The sequence below is a fragment of the Euleptes europaea genome, chromosome 11, assembly GCF_029931775.1.
Source record: "Euleptes europaea isolate rEulEur1 chromosome 11, rEulEur1.hap1, whole genome shotgun sequence".
Classification (NCBI taxonomy): Eukaryota; Metazoa; Chordata; class Lepidosauria; order Squamata; family Sphaerodactylidae; genus Euleptes; species Euleptes europaea.
Window position 1 is genome coordinate 44859444 of NC_079322.1, and position 19800 is coordinate 44879243.

At 39.7% G+C, this 19800-nt stretch overlaps 1 protein-coding gene across 4 annotated transcripts in view; it reads right to left on the bottom strand.

Annotated features, from left to right (window-relative positions):
- HDAC9 (histone deacetylase 9) overlaps nt 1-19800 on the bottom strand; it is a 504774-nt gene that overhangs the window by 251663 nt on the left and 233311 nt on the right. For all 4 annotated transcript variants that reach the window (XM_056857023.1, XM_056857026.1, XM_056857025.1 and 1 more), the window contains one exon: nt 2472-2594. In XM_056857023.1, coding sequence (XP_056713001.1) covers nt 2472-2594 — 123 coding nt within the window. The remainder of the gene's footprint in view (nt 1-2471; nt 2595-19800) is intronic.

Genomic DNA, 19800 nt, shown 5'->3' on the forward strand with positions numbered 1-19800 from the left:
TTTGTTTCGGCTGAATTCCAAAAAATGAGAATCTACCTGAAGCTGAATAGGAGATTCCCAAAAAGCTTAGTAGATATTCGGCTTTTTGGAGGTTTGGCTATTCGCCTTTGCTCAGATGCACGACTCTGTGCTTTCTCTCATTTTTCTATCTTTGACTGGTTTTGTTAGGGCCCCATAATTGGGGCCATTTTGAGGTAGGGGTTATGTAATCGGAACCAACTTGGTCAGACCAAATTATCCATCACCATTCAGTGGATTCAGCTACATGACATCTGGAGAGTAGAAGGGGCATTTAAAAATGGGGCTTACCCAGTCCAATCCGAAGGGATATACCCTCCAACTAAAAGCTCCAGCTTCAACAGCTGCTGATCCAGCTTCTGAAGACTCCTCACCCATGCAGATGAGCAATCTCCTTCAGAAGAGCCGCCTTGGTCATGACTTTGGCTGGCTCCGATATCACCCCCCCCCCATGAAAACCTGTTCTCAAACTGAGGGTCGCCTTGAGTAGTGGCTTTGTTTCCCCGCACCGTGACCATCTCTTGAAATAAGATTTTTGATGACTACATTAAAGGACAGTTCACAGGGAGACATTTGCCACCAAAATAAATGTTTTCCATGCCTTATTTTTCTTGCATTTAAACTGATTTTCTCAGTTTGGGAGCTAATTTGCAGGGACATCATGCAAAGTGACCCAGATATGAATGGCGCACCCAGACTCTTAGGTGCCAGCCTGCCAACCAGCTCTTTTCATCATTCCTCAACAACGCTGACCTTCTGAACCTGAAAGCCAATTGACAGCTTGGCTAGCAAATGCTTGGAGGATAGGGGCAACCCATTTGTGGCCCCATAAAATTGGACCCCATGTCCCAAACTTCATCAAACTTTGGTGTCCATCTAAGGAGAGTCCTTTGCAGCTATGCTGCAAATTTGGTTGACTCCAAAAATTTGGTGACTCCAAAAATGCCCCCACAGGAGCTTAGAAAAAAAATCACCATAGACTATAATGGACACCATTTTTTCAGGAAACCCAGAAATAAAGCCGAAATACCCATTTACCAGAATGGGTATTAGGCTTATTTCAGGTTTACAAAAAAAAAAAAAAAAAATGTGCCCAATAAACCTGAACCTGAAATTTACTAAAAAAAATTTTTTGCACACCCCTAGTTCAGAAGCCAGTTCTCCCAGTTCATAATCTCTGAGGCTATTATAAGACAAGCCGAAACTCTTTCTGAAGTTTGAGCCTGGTTCATAATGGGATCAGTCCTAGTTTTGCCAGCTTCCCTTTCCCACTCGAGCATACCTAGTGGTGGCATTACTCAGAGGAAGCTAGCCTCTGAATACCACTGCTGGGAGACAGCATCAGGGGCATCAGTGCCCTTTTTGTTTAGCCCTCCAGGGCCACAGGCTGGCTGCCATGTGGAAGTGCACTGCACTAGATGGACCACTGATTTGATCTATCAGGCTGTACCTATGTTCTTATGGCCTCGGCTACACACAAAAATACCATTGCATTAATTTTTTGTGTACTAAGACTCCTGGCAGGAGATATCATAGAATCATAGAATCATAGAGTTGGAAGGGACCACCAGGGCCATCAAGTCCAACCCCCTGCACAATGCAGGAAATTCACAACTACCTCCCCCCTCCACACCCCTAGTGACCAGAAGATGGCCAAGATGCCCTCCCTCTCATCATCTGCCTAAGGTCACAGAATCAGCATTGCTGACAGATGGCCATCTAACCTCTTCTTAAAAACCTCCAGGGAAGGAGAGCTTACCACCTCCCGAGGAAGGAAGCCTGTTCCACTGAGGAACCGCTCTAACTGTTAGAAAATTCTTCCTAATGTCTAGACGGAAACAAGGCTCCTGAGCACTCCTTGACATGATGAGGACTCCACATTGCTGGTGGAAAGGGTTGCAGCCTGTACTCCTCAAATGAGTAAAAGAATGAAAATGGCTTATTTTCACCATAGTGAGACACTGGTACATGAGATGAGCCAGGCTAGATGGACAGAGTTGAAATGCAGGTGGGTTAAATCTTCTTATTTGAAGATTACACCCCCCGCACAAGAAATCTCTTTCCTGACTACTTGCTGCCCTTTATTTACAGCCAGCTGTAAATTAGCCATACAGTTCAACTGAAGCCAGTGAGAGCTGATACTTGATTAAAGTGTTGAAAAGTAATGAGTAGGACAAATTTAGTGCACATTAACACAAAAAGATGTAATTGTTGAAAAGTAATAGGTAATTGTCAGCCAATGATCAATGTAGGAAAAGCAGGAACACTTGGAATACAATGGCTTATTATAGCTTTCTCGCAATATATATATATTTCACAGCACCAGTCACCTTATTTAAACTTTTTCTCGAAGTAATATCCTGGGAGAATAATAATGAAATGTCAAAGAGCCAATTTAAAAAAAAAAATTAAAACCCACTTCAATGAGGATACTAGTTAAATTGATTACTTACACTGAGTTGAGGCTGAACCGCTGGAAGTCCCAAAGTGATGTTGGGCAAAGAGGGGGACGTATAGAGGCTCAAAAGGTTCATTGATTCTTCATTCATAAGAATGCGTTGTTGTGGAACCAAATGCTGTGCAAAAAAGAAAAAGAAAAAAAGATCACATCCTGATTGGGAAGACTTATTTCAACCAATGTGCTGTGGAAATAAACGAAATTCATTTATCTTTCAGAGGGGTTATGTATCCTGCTAAAACTCTAACAGTGGAAAAACGTCTTCCTAATTTTTAGACCATAATTTCCTGAATACAGTTCTTTAACTCAGGACATCTGTGCATAGAAGGATTCCTGAGAACTGGCCTAACTCCCAAAGATCTGAAGTCTCGAAGATGTCTCTTTGCTTCTTACATTGGAAGGTCAGCAGTGTTAACAACATTACAATGAAAAGAGTAATATGGCTTCCTCACGCCTTGTGGTTTCATGCAGTTCTATTCTAGGCCTTATATAGGTCAAAAGAAGGCTACACTCTGAAAGTAATGTAGACCTACGCAATTTGTGACCTGTTGAGCTGAACACAGCCTACCACTCATGCCTGGTGGCCCACCAGGACCCAAGAAAAGTTTGTCTGCTTGGAACTGCAAACATCGGAGAAACTGTAAGCAGGTCACAGTACATGGCTGTTATGTAGGGTTGCCAGGTCCCTCTTTGCCACTGGTGGGAGGTTTTTGGGGCAGAGCCTGAGGAGGGCGGGGTTTGGGGAGGGGAGGGACTTCAATGCCATTGAGACCAATTGCCAAAGCAGCCATTTTCTTCAGGTGAACTGATCTATATTGGTTGGCGATCAGTTGTAATAGCAGGAGATCACCAGCTACTACCTATAGGTTGGCAACCCTACTGTTATGCTGTGTCTGGCTTTAGCGAGTTAGCACTTGAACGATAGCAACAAAGCTGAAGTTTGCCTCTTGCTCAGTCTCCTGCCATAGTTCTCTTCCTTTTTAGGGAATCCTCTCACTTTAACATGTTTCTGAGCTTTCCAGTTACCACAAACCTTCTCATGAAGCCCTATGTCTCTACAGTCTCACGTTCACTCAAAGGTTTTACTATCTATACATTTTCAATGTCTCCCAGGACACGGATCATTGAAATTTTGCCATTTTTCACATTTGCAACAAAGTGTGTGTGTGAAAGTGGCAATGCGATATCTGCGATCATCATCTATGTAGAATTTTTGAAACAGTTTCCGAAATACTTTTGCCCTTTTCTTTTCCAAAATTCACATACTTCAACATGTGGTCTCGTACAGTTTCTTGAATTACCCTTTTCTGTTTAATGCTTGTCTCCCTCCCAGACCCTTTACACAATAAGAGCTACAAAAGGTCTTATTAGACTTCGGAACTCTGGCATGATATGGTCCTCCTGGGAACAACATCCTTGAAAAAGAATACCCTGTGTAACAGTATGACACAGTGACTGCTTTCTTCCCAAACAAAAAGCATATGGGACTCCAATAATAGACCACCTCCATGAGGGATCCCGTGCACTCAGGCTTTGACTAAAATAAATATAATAACTTGTCAAGCATGTTGTGGGGAGCTGTAGATTTTCCTCTGGACAAACCTGGGATATCAATTAACTCTGGAAAATACCTTGGGCTAATACAATGCAACCTCAGACTGTCACTACCGATGGGGGCAGCACAAAAACACAGGATGTTATTTCAAAACATAACCTTTCCATGCAGTTTGTTTGGAGACAAAACCTATCGTTGACATAATAACAGAACTAGTCTATAGGATATGTCATCCCTCCCAAGCCTCAGTTGCTAACCCCAGAATAGTAGGAAAGTAAAGAGAAGCCCTCTGAAGACAGAAATCAGTGTTGCTTCTATTCCTTTTTCACTGATTTCCTACCAGAGCAGAATTGCAAATGCCCAAAAACAAAGAGTTCTTTTAATCAGGCTCATTTGCAATAACGAAACCATACAGTCGGATGCAGAGTACACACAAGCTCCACAGCACAGTCCCATCTACACGGCTTGCATGCGAAGAAAATTGCCTCTCATTCCTTGCTTACTGTATGGCTGTTAAATTCAATTGTAATATGGAAAAATTAAAGAACACTTTCACAGTGCATTCCTAAGCAGAGTTGAACCCTTCTAAATCCACTGAGGCACCGAAGGATGTAACTCTGCTCAGGACTGGACTGTAAAAGACACACAAATATTTACTGACCTTTAATATTTTAAGCATACTCAGAAAAAGGAATCTTTTAAAGCAAGTAATTATTAAAAGCACTAGGCTGTAGATTTTAAAAGCTGAGCACACTTCGATTGCCCATTCCAGTTATTTTCTTGTTAACAGTCAACTGCATTTGCTTTATTTAAACTCAGCTTTTCCCAGTGTATTTCATTATAGTTGTTATTGCCAGTAATGCTCCACAGTAGTCATTCTGGTATGGAGCGACAGCATGGCACTCTCTCTCTCTAGCAGAAATGGAACAGCAAGGATTGTGGTTCTTTGGCCATCTACTCACTTTGTGTCCCTACGGAACACATGGAGCCAGGGGATTTCTTCACTGGGCAATGTGGTGATCTACAGAAGCATTGGTGCAAAAGAAGAGGAATGGCAAAAAGGAAGGGTAGGGCAGGAAAGAACTTTAGAGCAACACTGTATAATGAAAAGGGTGGTCTCAATATGCTTCAAGGCTGCCAACAAAATTCTTTAGTCAGCCTTGGCCAGGGACTAATTAATAGGTAGATGGTTCTCTTCCATGTAATGTTTCCCACCAAATTGCAGTCCATGGCCCGTGGAACATAAAAAGAGAAATCATTCTGTGTCCTACTGATGTCAGAGCTAAATGTGCGTAAGCAATAGAACTTGGATGTGGGCCCACGTGCAGCAGTCTGTTAAAGTGTACATGATGCACTGCAGCAAACAAATAGGATGCTTTGGTAAACCCTGAGGTGTCTGTTGAATGGGACTGTTTAAGTTTGAATGCTGGTTATAAATCAATCAATCAGACATTTCTTCTCTCTCTCTCTCTCTCTCTCTCTCTCTCTCTCTCTCTCTCTCTCTCTCTCTCTCTCTCTCTCTCGGCTCTTATGACTACAGTCTTGAGCCTTAACAATTCTAGCAACAACAACAGCAAGAACAACAATAACAACTACAAATAACGTAAGTAAATAAAATGTTCTTTATGAATGAAAACAAACACTTGAGAGATCCATTTACAGCAAGTCATCAATGTTGACCCTAGAATCATAAAGATGACAGTCTAATCCCTTGCCCCAAAGTAAAATTTTTTTTATTTTTTTATTTTTTCATAATAAACACAAAAAAAGAGAAAAAAAAGAAATACAAAGTACATATACATTGAAAAAAAATAAAAAGAAAAAGAAAAATTACAAATTCAGCGCACTGTTTCTCCACTAATACAATATTCAAATCTCTCTATAAATCATACCGTGCCCTGAATCCAAACCACATCCCCCCACCACAGTGCCCTCCACCAATGGACTTCCGATGGAGTGTTATGACATATCAGGAAAAAAAAATTCTATTATTATATCATATTTAAAATCATATTGTACTATAATTCGTTAACTATACTTTTAAAATCCGTTTTTGCCACTTTATCCCAATATGCGGTGGCCTTTGCCCATATACATTTAAATTCCTCCATATCTTTATCTTGTAAAAATGCTGTAATTTTGGCCATCCGCATATACATCCATAACTTTTCTCGCCACTCTTTGATTGAAGGTTTATTTGTTTGCTTCCATTTTTTAGCAATTATAATTCTTGCTGCAGCAAAGCTATATTGACATATGACTCTATCACCTTTATCTAGATCTCTTTTTGGAATGCCCAAAAGACAAAAGGCGGGGTCTTTCTTAATTTTTAATTTAATCAAATTATTAGTTTCCTTCAGAACTAATCTCCAAAACCTCCTTATTTTTTTACAAAACCACCAAACATGCATAAATGTACCTATTTCCGTACCACATTTCCAACATAAAGCTTCATCATCCTTCTTCATTTTACTTAGTAGTACTGGGGTTATATGCCATCTATAGAACATTTTATACAAATTTTCTCTTATTTCGTTTGAAATTGTAAACTTAAATTCCTTTTTCCATAACTTTTCCCAAATTTCCAAATCTATATTATAACCTAAATCTCTCATCCATTTCAGCATCACTAACTTAATCCTTTCTTGTTCCAAATTTGTTTCTATAAGTAGTTTATAAACCCTACCTATCAATCCTTTATTTCCCTTGGATAATATAATCTCAAATTTTGATTTAGTTTGATTAAAACCCAGCTTATTATCTTTATTAAAAACATCTCTTAATTTATAATACATAAACCAATCTTTAATCAGAATTTCTTCTCTTGATTTCAATATCCATGTACCATCTTTATATTCCGTTATTTCTCTATAGTTGTTGCAATCCAAATTTAAATGTGCACCTCTTCTCATAAATGCTTCTATAGGGTTAATCCAGCCGGGTGTTTTACTTTCAAAAACTTCTTTGTATTTATTCCATATTTGTAGTAAATTTTTTCTAATAATATGAGAATTAAATTCTTTATTTACTTTCTCCTTTTCATACCACAGATAAGCATGCCACCCAAATCTCAGCTTAAAACCTTCTAGTTCTAATAATTTCGGATTCTCTAAGAGAATCCAATTTTTAATCCAGGTAAAGCATGCTGCTTGATAATACATTTTCAAATCTGGTAATCCAAATCCTCCCGTATCTTTTTGTTCAATTAAGTTATTATATGCGATTCTATGTCTTTCTTTACCCCAGAGAAATCTCATAATGTCTTTTTTCCAGACATCAAATATCTGTACACCCTTAAGTATTGGGAGGTTTTGAAACAAAAAGAGCATTTTAGGTAATAACATCATTTTAACTACTGAAATTCTTCCCCACAATGATAATGGTAATTTTTCCCAATTTACCAAATCCTTTTTTATCTGTTGCCATTGGTTCACATAATTGTCTTGGAATAAATTAAGATTATTATTTGATAGCCATATTCCTAAATATTTAACTTTATTTTCAATAATGAACCCCGTCTTTTTTATTAATATTTGTTGTTGTGAAAGAGTCATATTCTTAGTTAAAATCTTAGTTTTAGTTTTATTAACTTTAAATCCTGAAAGCTTACCATAAACCTCCAAAATTTTATTCCATCTGTCAATTTGTTCAATCGGATCAGTCAAAAAACATACTAAATCGTCCGCATATGCTTTAAGCTTATAATGATTTTTACCTATTCGTACACCAACTTCATCGCTTTTTCTAAAATTGTGCAATAATAATTCTAACACTAAAATAAACAATAAAGGGGAAAGAGGACACCCCTGTCTCGTTCCCCTTTGAATCTCAATTTTGGGTGATAATGACCCATTTATAATCAGATTAGCAAATTGCTGTGTATATATTCCTTTTACAACTGTTTTAAAATTCTCACCAAAATCCATAAAATCTAATATCTTGAACATAAACTGCCAATTAACATTATCAAAAGCTTTTTCAGCGTCCAAAAATATCAAAGCTATTGGTGTTGTATCTTGCTCTGCATATTCTAAAAGGTCAATTACCACCCTCACGTTCTGATTCATCAACCTTCCTGGTAAAAAACCAGCTTGATCTTCATGTATTATTTGATTTAATACTCTTTTTAATCTCGAAGCTAAAACTGTGACAAATAATTTATAATCAATATTTAACAATGAGATTGGTCTAAAGTTTTTAACTTCCAGTATATCAGAGTTTGCCTTTGGTATTAGTGCTATATTTGCCTGTTTCCAAGTTTGAGGGATGATTCCTTCTATCAGTCCTAAATTCATTACTTCCAATAAGTAAGGGGTTAACTGATCTTTAAATATTTTATAATACAATGCATTAAACCCATCTGGACCGGGAGATTTATTTAATTTACTTTTTTTTATTGCCTCTTCCAACTCCTCTTTGGTTATTGGAAGATCCAGAAAATCTTTATTTTCTTGTGTTATTTTTCCCAAATCTCCTTTAATAAGATACATATTCATTTCTTCCTCTGAATATACTTTTTTACTATATAAGTTTGTATAAAATTCTACAAATGTTTCAAGTATCTCTTCTTTTATTCTTGTAATCTTACCTTTCCTTTTAATTTGAGTTATTGGTATTTTTTTCTCCTTCTGCTTTAATTGCCATGCTAACATTTTTCCCGGCTTGTTTGCATGTTCAAAGAATCTTTGTTTGTTATACATAAGTTTTCTTTCTATTTCTTCTGCGATTAAAAATTCATATTGCTGTTGCCAATTTCTAATCTTAATCTGCTGTTCCTGTTTAATTACTTTATCATGTAGAGTACTTAAATATCTTTCTCCTTGTTTTATTTCATCTAGTATATGTTTTCTCTTATTCTCCCTTTCCCTATACCATCTTGTATTTTGTTGGATTAATAATCCTCTAATTACTGCCTTGCCGGCATCCCATACTATATCTTCACGAGTACCTTTATCTGTATTTTATTTAAAATAATTCATTATTTCCATCTTCAATTTATCAACTATTTTAGTATTTTTTAAAAGGAAGTCATTAATTCTCCAGGGTTTATATCCTCTATCTCCCATTTGAATTTTAACTGAGATCGCATTATGATCTGACAAAACTCTAGGTAAAATCTCTGAGTCCTCAGCTTTCTCTATTAGGCCTTTCGACAACCACAACATATCTATTCTGGAATATGTAAGATGTCTTTGTGAAAAGAAAGTATAACCTTTCTTGTTTCCATGTGCCAATCTCCATACATCAAACATATTCCATTGGTCAGTAAGAACATCAAAAACCCCTGGTAATTTTCCTTTGTTAGACGCTTTTTTCTTTTTCCCAGATCTATCTATCTTAGGTACTTTAACACCATTAAAGTCCCCCATCCATATCATTTTTTCTATAGCATATTCGGCTAGTATTATTGCTAATTTGTCATAAAATACTCTTTGATTTATATTAGGTGCATATATTCCCACAAGCATTATCTTTTGAAATCCAGATGTTATTTCAACTAACAAAACTCTTCCCTCTGTATCTTGATAAACAACTCTTGGTTCCAATGAAACAGGTATGTACATAGCTATTCCATTAGTTTTTCTAACATTGTTACACGCCGTGAAAAGTGTACCCAACCTTAAATGTTCCAATCTGAATATATCTTTTGGAAGTATGTGAGTTTCCTGCAAACAAATAATGTTAGCATTACTTTTGTGTAGCTGGTGAAATATTTTTCTTCTTTTGTTAGGTCCATTAATATTCCAAGATAGGACCTGTAACATACCAAGAATCAGTTAGATCCTATAATCCACATTCAACATTAACAACCATGTCATTTATTGCCCCCCTTCCCCCCATTATTTAGTCTTCAGCTTCATCAATTGGAGAGTCCTCCGAAGAATCTATTGGCATTGGCAAATCTCCACCTCCAGCTGCTTCAGATGCCTTTTCTTCTTCTGTAGATTCTCTGGTTGGAACTTGCTTGGTTGATTTAGTAGGTTTAGCCAATTCTGCCTCATATCTTCTTAGAAACTGCTCAGCTTTGTCCACTTCTGTATATTTGAACCTTTTTGCCTTGAAAGTGAAGGAAACACCTTGTGGGTATTCCCATCTAAATTGGATTCCATTAAATCTTAAATATTGAACAATTTCCATAAAATCTTTCCTTTTCCTCAACAGTCTAGCCGGTATTTCTTTCATCAGTCTCAAAGGCTCATCTCCAACTTTTAATGGTGTCTTGTAGTGTGTATTTAATATCAAATCCCGATGACTCCTCGAAAATAATTGAAGCAGGCAATCCCTGGGTACTTTATTTCTGGTTGCATATGCAGAATTAATTCTGTAGGCTGTCACAATCATCCCTGCAATTACTTCTTCAGTTTCCTGTAAAAAATCTACCAAAAGAGCTGTCAGGTATCCACGTAAATCCCGGTTTTCCACTTTTTCTTTCAGTCCACGTATGCGCAGCGAAGATTCCTTTATCTTAAGCTCAATCATCGCTATCTGATCTTGTTGCCTCTCATCTCTGTCAGATGAGGCTGTTATTGCCATCTCAAGGGTATCCACCTTCTTCTTGGTTTCTTTAATTTCCTGTATATTTTTCTTGAGCTTAGTTTCAACTTTGTCTTGTCTGATGGTCAGGGATGAAATTGTGTCTTGCAGAGTAGCTATTGCAGCAGAATTTTGAGATGTAGTTGCTGTGTTCTGGGATAACTCCTGCTTCATTTCTGTGACATCTTGATGAGTCTTAGTTAAAAGTTCAAAAACAGAATTCAGTGTTACTTCTGGCTTTACTTTTGGAGGCATCTTAGCAATAACAGATGTTGATGTAACTGGAGACGTTATCTGTTTAGGTGGAATTTGAGTTATTGAAGGCCTTCTTTGAGGAAGCTGTACAGCCAATTTTGTATCCTTAAGAATGTCTTTGGAGTGTTTCTCTTTTTCTCCCATTGAGAAACTGTGAGTGCTGAAGGTCAAACAGCTGGCAATTGTAATCCAAGAAGAAATAGGAGGGTGGGGGGGGGCAGAAACTTTCTTTTAGTTCATTACACAAAAATTATTTCAGATGGAAGAATCCCAATCAGAGAAAGCAATCACTATGACATCTTAAATAGTGTTATTCCATGTCACTTGATTGTTCTCCAACTCTTTACTTTTATTTCCAAGTTCTTGCTTTAATGAGAAAACTTTTTTTTAAAGTGCGTCACACAGCTGGCAAAAAGCCAAAAGTCTCAGAACAGAGCGTAACAGAACTATAGATGATTGTGAGTAATGACTTTCTTAAACAATACTGCCACACACCCCAAGTTAATCTTTTAAGTGTAAAAAATTTTTATTTTAAGAAAAATGTGACGAAAAGTCGGATCCCACCTCGCTTTCTTCTTGCTGCTCCTTTAAGATGGCGCTGGCCATTCAGCAGATTCCCGTCAGAGCGACCGCCGCCGATTTCAGGGCGGCTATCGCTCAGATGACGGGTCCGCCACCAGCACCCGACTCTGCATCCCCTCTTGCTCCGAGGGGTGCCGCTTGCCGGATCTTCAAGGGGCTGATTAATTGCCCCTGCGGCAGCGAGGCAGCAAGAGCGCGGCTCCGCGCTTGCGGCGGGGGGGGCGGTCCAACCCGGAAGTCCGCCCCAAAGTAAATTTTGATAGATTAACCAACATAATGCAGACTGTGGTGGGCCAAAAGCACTTCACAAAATTACCATAGGCATGTAATGACAGTGAAGAGTCACCAACTAAAGGCGTATATTAATTCAAGAAACGGGCTTACCCTCTGTGTTTCATTGGTTACCAATGAGTAGGCTTGTGCATATTGACAAACCCAAACTTAAAATAAACCTGAAAAATCAATTTCAGTAAATTTCAGGTTCAGGTTTACCGAATGCCAAAACCTGGGGAGAAAGACAAAGCCCAATTGGCCATCCCCGAAAAACCCGGGTATTTATTTGGTTTTTTTCGGGTTCGGCTTTCCCCAGGCTTTGCGAAGCTCCTGGGGTTGCATTTTTTGAGGTAGAGCTCCCAAATTTGCCACGTAGCTGCAAGGGACTTCTTGCCTGAACTCTCAAGTTTGGTGAAGATTGGGTCCGGGGGTCCGGTTTTCTGAGGTCTGGAAGGGGTCACCCCCATCTTCCTTCATAGAGAAGAAATAGTGAAGTGGCCGCGGTCAGTTTCTCTATTGCGAACTTTGCTATGCTTCTCTATGGAGGAGCCTGGCAAACTTTCCCTCCACTGAAAGTGATGGGCCCCACAGAGGGAAGGACTGTTTCTTGAATTAAAACACAACAGTAAATTGGTGACTCTTGCATTGTCACCACATCTTTCACCTGCTCTGCAGAACCTAGTTATTTTGACAGTTAATGAATAATAAATACTACCTTATATGAAGCAAAATCAATTCAAGAAATCTTCTGTAGCATAAAATTGCATTGAGATTGGTTACTTCACCTAACATACCCTCTGTATGGATAGGGATTCCTGAAATCACCACAGGACAGGGGGAAACATTGCAGTTTCTATAGACAGAGGGAAATCTTACTGTCACCACTGCAAGACAGTTTAGCTAATTATTTTAAATAGTTAGATGCCTGCCTTTCTCCTGAGAATCTCTGGACCAATTAATACCATAGCTGGATAAGACTGAATTGTTCAAAGCTTCTGGCTTGATCAAACCCATGGGTCTTTTATTTCTGACCTCTTTGGTTACCTCTTTTCTTTTTTTAAACCATTTGCTGCTACCTTGTGCTGATTTCCCCCTTAAAATGCATGTATTTTCAGCATTATTTGTACTTCAGTTGCATACAATGCAACTTCAGTTGCATGGTATGAAAATATGTATAAATGGCATTTTAAAAAAAGAATTGTTGACAGTAGCAATGAAAGTGATGCAGAATGAAGCAGATGACAATGGTGAGACAGAAAACAAAAACAAAAAAGGAAAAGAAATGGCCTATCAACTCCTCCCTGGCATTAGCAAGGAATTATCTGTGTGTTTCCAGAAAAAAAAATTAAACCATGGCTACCAGTGTAATCTTTATAGCAGAGCATTTAAAGTCCTATTGCTATGTAAATAGCAAAGCAGCATGATAGTAAATGAGACAAAACGGCATTACAAAAATGGCAGAGAGTGATCATTTACATTACTGACTCATGTTTTTACTGGCAAATGATTCTTCTGTCATAGCAACCTGTCTGGCCCCCAGCATTTCTTGCTGTCATGAAAACCACAGCAGCATCCACCCACTCAGATGTGAAAGTCACACTTGGAGCAGACTGTCACAACAACTATTATGAAACAACAAAAGAATGAGTCAGGCAGGATTATGGTAGAAACAGTGACACGGTGAATGATTTCCCCCCCCCAACACTGCAACCTATTATTAGAAACGCTTGTACCTTGTGTGTCTGACAAAGAATCAATTTGATAGCTAACCTCTGAGAACCAGCAGCCAGTGCAAAACTAGGAAACTCTTTGCAGTTTGGTTGCTCTTAAACCATCAAAAGAGAGCTTACTCAAATCAAATGGACTGTCCTTGGAAAAATGTTTCAGCCCACAGGACCACAACATTAACTATCAAGTAACTAGACACATAATGAAATTTCTGAGTGGAGCCACAAATGGAAAGCAGTGGTTTCAGCTTTTAAGATCTCTGCCAATGAGCTGTAAGTGTGGTTCCAGCATTTGGAGCTTTAAAAATACCCTTTTGGACACATTTCAGGGCTCAGAAGAAGAGGGCTAATTTCTATGGATGCATATGGGAAGAGAGAAGAGGAGGTGCAAATACAGGAGGGCATGAATATGCAGAAGCTTGCTAGCCTCAGAGCCACCTTTCCAAATGACACATCAAGGAGGACATCCAGGCACAGCAAAGTGCATTGACTGGCTAAAGGAGACAAGATGCTAGGAGATCCAGGTAAGGTTGTCAAGCCTTCTGCTACGGCAAGCGGCCTTCTACCACCTTCTTGCCCTCCACCATTTAGAATTGTAGTGGGAGAATTTTTTTAAAAAACAACAACCCCATGGTCGTATGCAGCATGATGTCACTTCCAGAGGAAACTGGAAAGAAGTATTTCTGGATGGACAAAAGGAAATACTTCTTGACATAATGAGTGATTAACATGTGGAATTCACTGTCAAAAGATGTGGTGACGACTAGGGGTGTACACCAATTATTATTACTTTTTCGTATTTTTCAGTTTATAAAACCTGAAATTTTTTTAAAAATCTGAAAACCCGGATTTTTTGAAAAATTTCGGGTTAATAAACCAGAACCAAAAAAAATGCCATGGGGGCACTAAACTGAAGGCTGGGCTCGCTGTGAGTGAGCTCAGCCTTCAGTTTATCACCCCCGCCACACTAGGAAGGCAGGGGCGTTCCTATCCCCACTGCCTGCAGGCTCCGACTCCTGTCTCAGATCCACGCTGCTCGCCTTCTCCAGAGTCTGGAGGAGGCAGGCAGCATGGATTTGTCTCAGATCTGCACTGTGGTCAGTTTAATTTTGGCATGGCAGCACAACTCTAGCTGGAGTTCTGCTGCCATGCTGAAGAACCCCACCAGCCCCAGTCGTCAGTTCAGCTTTGGCGGGGCAGCAAAACTCCACCTGGAATTGTGCTGCTGCACCGAAGAACTGAAGGCAGGGCTGGCTGAGAGCTCCCAGCCAGGCCTGTCTTCAGTTATGCTTCACCGGTAGCAGCAGAACTACAGCTGGAGTTTAGCTGCCCTGGTGAAACAGACTGCAGGTAAGTGAGGGGGGGAGGGAGGGAGGTTAAAGAAAATGTGGTGGAGCCATAGTGGCCCTCAAACAATGGTGACTAAATTCAGCATTATTCAGGGTCCACTTTTTTGGATCCCATTTATTGGAGCTATTTTTTTGCCGGTAACCCCCCCCCCCGAAAAATACTCGTTTAAAAAAAAAACAGATTTAAAGGGGGATTCAACAGATTCATGGATGATAGGTCTATCAGTGGCTACTAGCCATGGTGACTAAAGGGAACTTCCAGATTCAGAGGCAGTAAACCTTTGAAAACCATAGTGCCAGGAGGCACCATCAGGGGAAGGCCTCAGCCTCCATACCCTGTTGTTGGACCTGCAGAGGAACTGATTGGCCACTTTGTGAGACAGGATGCTGGATTAAATGGGCCACTGGTCTGATTCAGCAGAGCTTTTCTTATGTTTTTATGTAGCTCTAGGAATCCAGTGATGACTCATTTCTGGTTTTCCTCAGAAGTTCTGTCATGGTGTATACAAGGCGACCCCCCCACCCCCATCCACACACCCCAAGCTCTCACTGTTTATCAGACATGACCTGGCGATACTAGATACATGAATGGATCTCCCAAGATATATACTGGTAAATAGCAGCTACAACTGGATCAGAGCTATGGAACAGCCCCACTTCCAGCTGCTTTCCTAACCTCAAATGCTTACAGAATCTTTATTTGCCACATTGCAAGAAACATAAGACAACCTTCAGGACTCTGAAGAGATGGCATAGACATATCATGAACAAACAAACAAATATGCTTTTTCCAATGGGAAAATATCTGTTTGATTGTAGCGGCAGGGACATTTGAGCAGAAGAAAACATCACAGATGGAAAGGGTTACACCCTTTTCCCCATCTCCCAGACTGAATCAGAAACCCGTATGGCTGCTATTTATCAGAGTAAAGTCTTGGGAGGCCCATTCCACAGATCTCTCTAACAAGACCCCCTCTATATTGACAAATATTGGGGACAGTCACGTAAGAACTCACCTGCAAAATGAGTGAAAACTAGGCTTGTTATTTAATAATGTAGATATATGCACAGTAATTAGGAAGATGAATGTACAGAGACCATTTAAACTACCATGTGCCATCTGTTATCCTCCAACACATTTCCTCTACACTGAAATTCCACTGATGCCAACAGTGCCATCTGAGAGCTGCTACTAAATAGCGTATTGTGTGAGGACTGAAAACCCTTTAGAGAAGTGCTCAGAAATATTCTTTTTATAATGGAGCAGTTTTCCAGTGGACATATTGTGTACTATCTTATTTGTATCTCCTTATGTAGTACATTTTTACTGTACCCTTCCTCTAAGGAGCTCAGAAAGGTATCTTTCCATTCCATGAGGTAGGTTGGGCTGAGAGAAAAGTGACCTGACCTGTCTAGGGTCACACATTGAGCTTCATGGCACAGTGGAGATTTCAACTTAGGTTTCCCGGATCCTAGTCCAATAGACTAGCCATTGCACCACACAAGCCTATTTCTAGCACAGTATAGGACTTTATCATCCCGCCTACCTCATCTTCATTCCAAATCCCTCTCTGTATCCCACCAGTCATGAAACTGGGGTGGAAAGCACCTAGAAACAGGGCCTTTTCAGAGGTGGTGCTCATCTGTGGAATGTTTTCCCCTTAGAGGTTAAACCTGATCCACCCTCTTTTGGTTTTCAGGTGCTGGGCTTCTTATTTGCCCAGGCTGTTACTATGTGGAGATGTTCAGTATTTTATTATGCCTTGGTTAAGTTAGCTTTCAGCTGTAGAGTTCTTTCTGTTGTGCTTGTCTGGATTGTTTTAAATTGTTTCTGCTGGTTTGGCTAGTTTTATAATGGTATTATTCTTAGCATTTTTAATTTGTTGATTATTTTTATGATTTCACTTTGTCTTAGAAAAGGGATAAAGAAATATACTAAAGAAATTATTATAACATCTACTGAGAATGTCTTAAATTGCAATTACTGTCTAGCAACTGCTTAAGGTGGCATGCAGTTTTAGAATAATCAAACATTGAAACAGCACTTTAAAACAATACCAGATGACACAAAGCAATAGCAAAGAAGGCCTTTTAAAAATATTATACTCCTAAAAGTATTTCTAAGAACTTGTCCTACCTTCCCTCCAAAGAGTTTTAACAAGCTGCCTAAAACCAGACAATGAGAGAGACTAGGGACCTACCTGACCACTGTTGAGAAGCCCTGGCTCCAAATGAGATAAGATTTAACTTTTCCAAGTTAAGGGATATGGAGTAGAGCTCCCCCACAAAGCCCTAGTTTTTAAGGTGATTCATATGGGAGACACATATGTACAGCAATGTGATTTTGCTGTCCAAATCGAACTCTCTGAACTGAGAACACAATGGAACGCAACAGCCTCTGTTTTGAAGTTCTACATGCTCTGAATTTCCTGGAATCTCATCCAGAGGATCATGAATCCAAAAACTCCACGTGGTAGCTATCAATGTAGCCTTTTAGGGCATGGGGGTTGTTCTGGGCCAAAGAGAAGCTACTTATCAGTGTGAAGAGGTCACACGCCTGCCCCCGGATCAGAGTTCACACACACAATTAATTCATTATTAAGAAAAGTCACTGTTGGAGACCGAGCTGAGCTTTCCAGTTTTCAGGGGTTACTGTCCTGCCAATGACCTGGAGACATTATCCCATTAGCTCTGTAGCAGACAAATTGCTTTCCCTTATGTTGTTCTTTTTTTCCTTGAAGCAGATTATATGGGCTGTACTCCTGCACATAGCGACCCACACATCAGTGCCGCTGAACTCAATGGAAATTGCATAAAGGTGTCTGTGCAGAGAATGGCAGCCCCAGAGATCAGCAACTGTCTGCACTCAGAGTATTGTTGCTTAGAGGCATTTTGCAATTTTAGAAACATGCCTACCCCTGCAATATTAATTTTTTTGGCCCTGCACAGAAGGCACAGGTGTTAGAATCGCAGGCAGAACATACATGTTGTCTCTGCTGTAGTCACCAAATTAATATGAAACAGTAGTAGTAACAGTAGCAACAGCAGCCAGAATACTAGTAGCATTTTCTAAGCAAGAATATCAGGATATGCTTCCTGATATCAAACAAACAAAACACAGTGGTAAGCAGTTCTTTTGAGAACCAACATCTGCTTCTACGAAAAAAAGGTCTTCTCTCAACTTACTTCATGAAGAAGATACAAATTCTGCCTGCCCATCTAGGATATCTAGCCAACATCCACTTAATGTGGATTATTCAACTCCCTTAGGCAATCCTATCATGCTTACAATGTGGGTGTTAAAAGCCTAAAAGTCTAAGAATAGGGGTGAGGGATCAGGGCAAAATGGGAGGGGGAATGAAACCTCCTTCTGAATGTTTGTTTTGAGGGTGGGGGTAGATAACTGGTATGAGAAAGATGGGGCTTTGCGAGCCACACCCATCGATAACTTTTCCTAGCCCCTTCGCTTGCAAACCTGGACTCCCATATTATCATATGGGTGATAAGGGGAAGTTTGAACATTTTAGTGAAATGAGTATTTATTTATTTATTTCAAAAATCTGGGGCTGCATATCTGTGAAGAAATTCTGGGTCTGGGTATTTCTTGGGGAAAATAGGATTAGCAAGCAGTGAGTGAAGAACATTGCCTAATACGACGAGCAAATATGTTTTTATACAGTTTTAATCTAACTTAGATGTCTCCATCATGACACCACTTTGTGGACATAAAACCAAGTTTTAAATCTTTTACGCATACAATATAACATTGAAATTTAGCAGAATAATTTGCATGGGACAGATCAATACCAAGTGAGTCATGTTTGGTCGTTTATTTTAAAACTACTTTTTCCTAGGCAGCAGTCATTTTTATCAACAAGCATTTACAGTCACAGCTTCCTTAAGCTTTTCTTAGTGTTCCTGAAAGTATATTGAACTTCCTTGTTTAAACCTGGGCCGCTACTCTGCAAGGCAGTTACAGTACATGTGCATAGCTATGGACTAGGCTACAGATAGCCAGTATGTCAGCTAAGTATGAGAAGCTGCATTGTGCAGTTAACAGCCCAATTGAGAGGAGGACTGAACATGAAAAAAGTCACAAGGCAAGTATTTTGCCTTATCAGCATCACACATAAATCAGGTAAACTATAGCTTTGCAAGAGGGGTGAGGCAACACAACCTTCAGGCGTACACTACTATAAATCTACATCTCCTCAGATCCACAAGGTAGGGATATCTAGGTGTTTCTGGATGCAGAAGAAGTGTCTGTTCTTAGGGTGCTGCTAAGAATGCCTTGCAGTAACGCTCGTTCACACCGTATAAAGATATAGACAGAAGGCTGGATGCTATGCCCCTCCAGAGTAAGGTTCTGATGGAAGTGGATTTTCCCTTTTTTTCCCCCATCAGCAGCTGCCTGGAGACCCCTCAAAATACAATACTTGAGGTTGGACAAAAGCCACACAATAAGGGTGACTGCACTGAGGAGGGGAAAATGGATGAAATCACTCCTCCTTCTTGATCTTTCAGTGACACACCTGTTGGTGGATCAAAGAGACATAGAGGGGAAATTCCATGCACTTTCCACTCTTCAATTCTCCTCCAACATTTCCCTCCTTATCCATGTTGTAGAGCTTTTTCATTGCATGGATTCCCCCAACTCTTGGCACTGTCTTTTTGAGGGCTGCTTGGGAAAGCAAAGGTAAGAAAGATCCATTTCAACCAGAGCCTCCTGCTGATGTGGCACAAGATCTACTCTATAAAGTTAAAAAGGCTGGTTGCCAACATTCTGTCATGTTCTTGCATGACCGAGAACCAAAGATTAAGGACATTAGTTTGTGGAGACGAAGACAGGAAAAAGTTAGCATCCATCTCTGTGGGAAATAGTAAGAGAGAGCACTTAAAGACCCTGTTGTGGTGACAGCAAAGCCCAGACACTAAAACAATCTGACTTTAAAAGGGAGCCCACTAAGAGGTACATTGTGCACAAATTGTACTTCCCAGGGACCTTGTGGAAGTCCATCCCCTCACAAACATATGCATGCACCTGCCACA